Source organism: Mus caroli, chromosome 6 (assembly GCF_900094665.2).
Source record: "Mus caroli chromosome 6, CAROLI_EIJ_v1.1, whole genome shotgun sequence".
NCBI classification, from domain to species: domain Eukaryota; kingdom Metazoa; phylum Chordata; class Mammalia; order Rodentia; family Muridae; genus Mus; species Mus caroli.
Genome location: NC_034575.1, coordinates 111665002 through 111667310, shown reverse-complemented (window position 1 = coordinate 111667310; position 2309 = coordinate 111665002). Strand labels below are relative to the sequence as shown.

The 2309-nt window shown below is 38.8% G+C and overlaps 1 protein-coding gene across 1 annotated transcript in view; it reads right to left on the bottom strand.

The window, feature by feature from the left end:
* Window positions 1-1700: 1700 nt before the first annotated feature.
* LOC110295746 (olfactory receptor 6C74-like) overlaps window positions 1701-2309 on the bottom strand; it is a 54992-nt gene continuing 54383 nt past the window's right edge. Inside the window, 1 exon segment of the mRNA XM_021164141.1 lies at window positions 1701-2309. This exon segment is cut by the window's right edge and continues 1 nt beyond it. Within this exon segment, the coding sequence (XP_021019800.1) occupies window positions 1701-2309 (609 nt within the window).

Here is a 2309-nt window from a genome sequence, read left to right as displayed (position 1 = left end):
CATCACCCACAATGTTAGTAAATGAAGCAATGACAATAGAACTTCCAACCACAGTTGTGTGTTCTTTATTCTTGTTCTAGTGATTCCAGTTTTCCCTGTGCTTTAAATCTACCATTTGGCATGCACACACACACACACACACACACACACACACACGAATAACTATTGTGTCTTTCTGATTGGGTCTTTTTAAAAAAAAAAAACAGTCCATTGGAGTGCTGTTATTTCATATCATTAGCTTTTCTTTTTCTTTTGAAATTTTATAGTTATAAACTTAAGACTGTCTCTATGTTCTTAAATTTAATGCTATAATCAACTCATATAGTAAAAGACTCTCTTTAAAAAAAGTCTTAATCTACTTACACTTTGTCATTGTGGTAAAGTTGGATTTACCTCTGTGGTCCCACTGTTTGCTTCTGTTTGTCCTTTCTATAATATAAGGGTGCCCTGGTTAGCTTTTTGTTGCTGTGATAAACACCAAGGCCAAAAGCAAATTGGGGCAGAGAAAGGTTTATTTGGCTTCCAGGTTCAGTTAATTTAAGGAAGCCAAGGAAGGAACCCAAGGCAGGAGCCTGAAGTGGAAATAGCAGAAGGCTGGACCTTGCTGGCTTACTTCTATGGTCACAGTCAGCTGCCTTTTCCAGACAGCCCAGGTCTATCTGTCCTAGGAAGAGGAAAACACTACCCATGTGTGCTAGGCCATTCCATGTCAGTTAAAAAAACTATCAAGAAAATGCACCCACAGACATGCCCACAGCCTTCTGATGGCAGCATATCTTCACATGGGGGTTAACTTGACAGGAAAACTAAGCAGTACAAAGATGTATTCCTTCTTGCTTTCTATTCAGCTTGTCTCATGACATATGATTGATCAATAGGTTCATTTTGTCTTAGTGCTAACATGGATGCCTGACCTCATCCATAAATTCATCTCAAGAAGCATTACCTTACAGTTAGGTTTCTTGCACCTCAGAGAAATTTCTACTGAATTATTTGCATTTCACCATCATGGAGACCAACATACAACTCTAGTCAGCTTAACAATCCACAATTCCTGTGGCCTTTTGTTGTTCTTGCATTTGGGGGTTAAGAGTGAATGCAACCTTGTAAACGAGTCACAGCAATGGGAACTTTTTATTTCAATGCTTTACAACTTAGTGAAAACTAAAGGAGTAATGATGTCTGTTCATATGCAAATATAATTCATGGGAAGCAATTGTAGTAAGTGGTGTAAAGTAATTTATTATGAATATCATTACAGTTATTGTTTATGGGTCATGTAAATGTTGGTATGATGATAACATAAATTTGTCATCGATAAATTTTAAATCTTTGGTACTCATTAGTTTGATTCTACATTCCCACCTCTACCCCAAGTCTCTCTTTGTTCCTCCATAGCTAAAAGAGGATACCTGAAATCAGACTAAAAACACACATGAAATAAATGCATGGATAATTGCAGACAGTTTGTAGAAAGAGCAATATGCATGTAATATGTATGAGGCTTTGGTCTTCATTGACACCAAAGCAGATATAGAAAGATTTTTTTCATAACAAGATTATTAATGCCTTCAGATGGAATTACTGGATACATCAACCATTGTTGTAGTAACAAACAAGCAGGATTTGATAACATACCTGATGATTTATATAGAACATTTAAATAAAATTAAAAAATTAAAAAATGGTGTTAGACTAAGTCAAAGGGAAGGTGCATTGCTCCTGTGATATCTGGGTAATTGAACCCTGGACAGTGCATCCCTCAGAGCCTGGTGGACCTGCTTGTTTCTCAGGGTATAGATGACAGGGTTTAGAAGGGGTGTCACTACCGTGTTCACAAGAGCAGCCACTCGGTTGGTGTCCATCCTGCTTGTCTGCTTTGGCTTCATGTATATAAATACACAGCTGCCATACATTAGAGAGAGGACAATGAGATGAGAGGAACAGGTGGAAAAAGCTCTCTGTCTCTCCCTGGCNGAAGGGAGACGCACTATTGTGACCACTATGTTGCTGTATGCAAAGATGGCTATCAGAAGGGAAGCACAAACCACACTTAAAACGAGGTTAATAAACAGCATCACAACAGACCTGGTATCTGAACAGGAGAGTTTTGCCAGTGGCCCAAAATCACAGAAAAAGTGAGGAATAACATTGGGGCCACAGTAGGATGACTGGGAAAGCATCACAACTGGACCAGCCATGAAGAGGAATCCCAAAACTAAGCAGACAGTAACAAGAAGAAAGCACATCCTTGGGCTCATGATGGTTGNATANTGTAGAGGTTTGCAGATGGCCAGATANCNATCCAG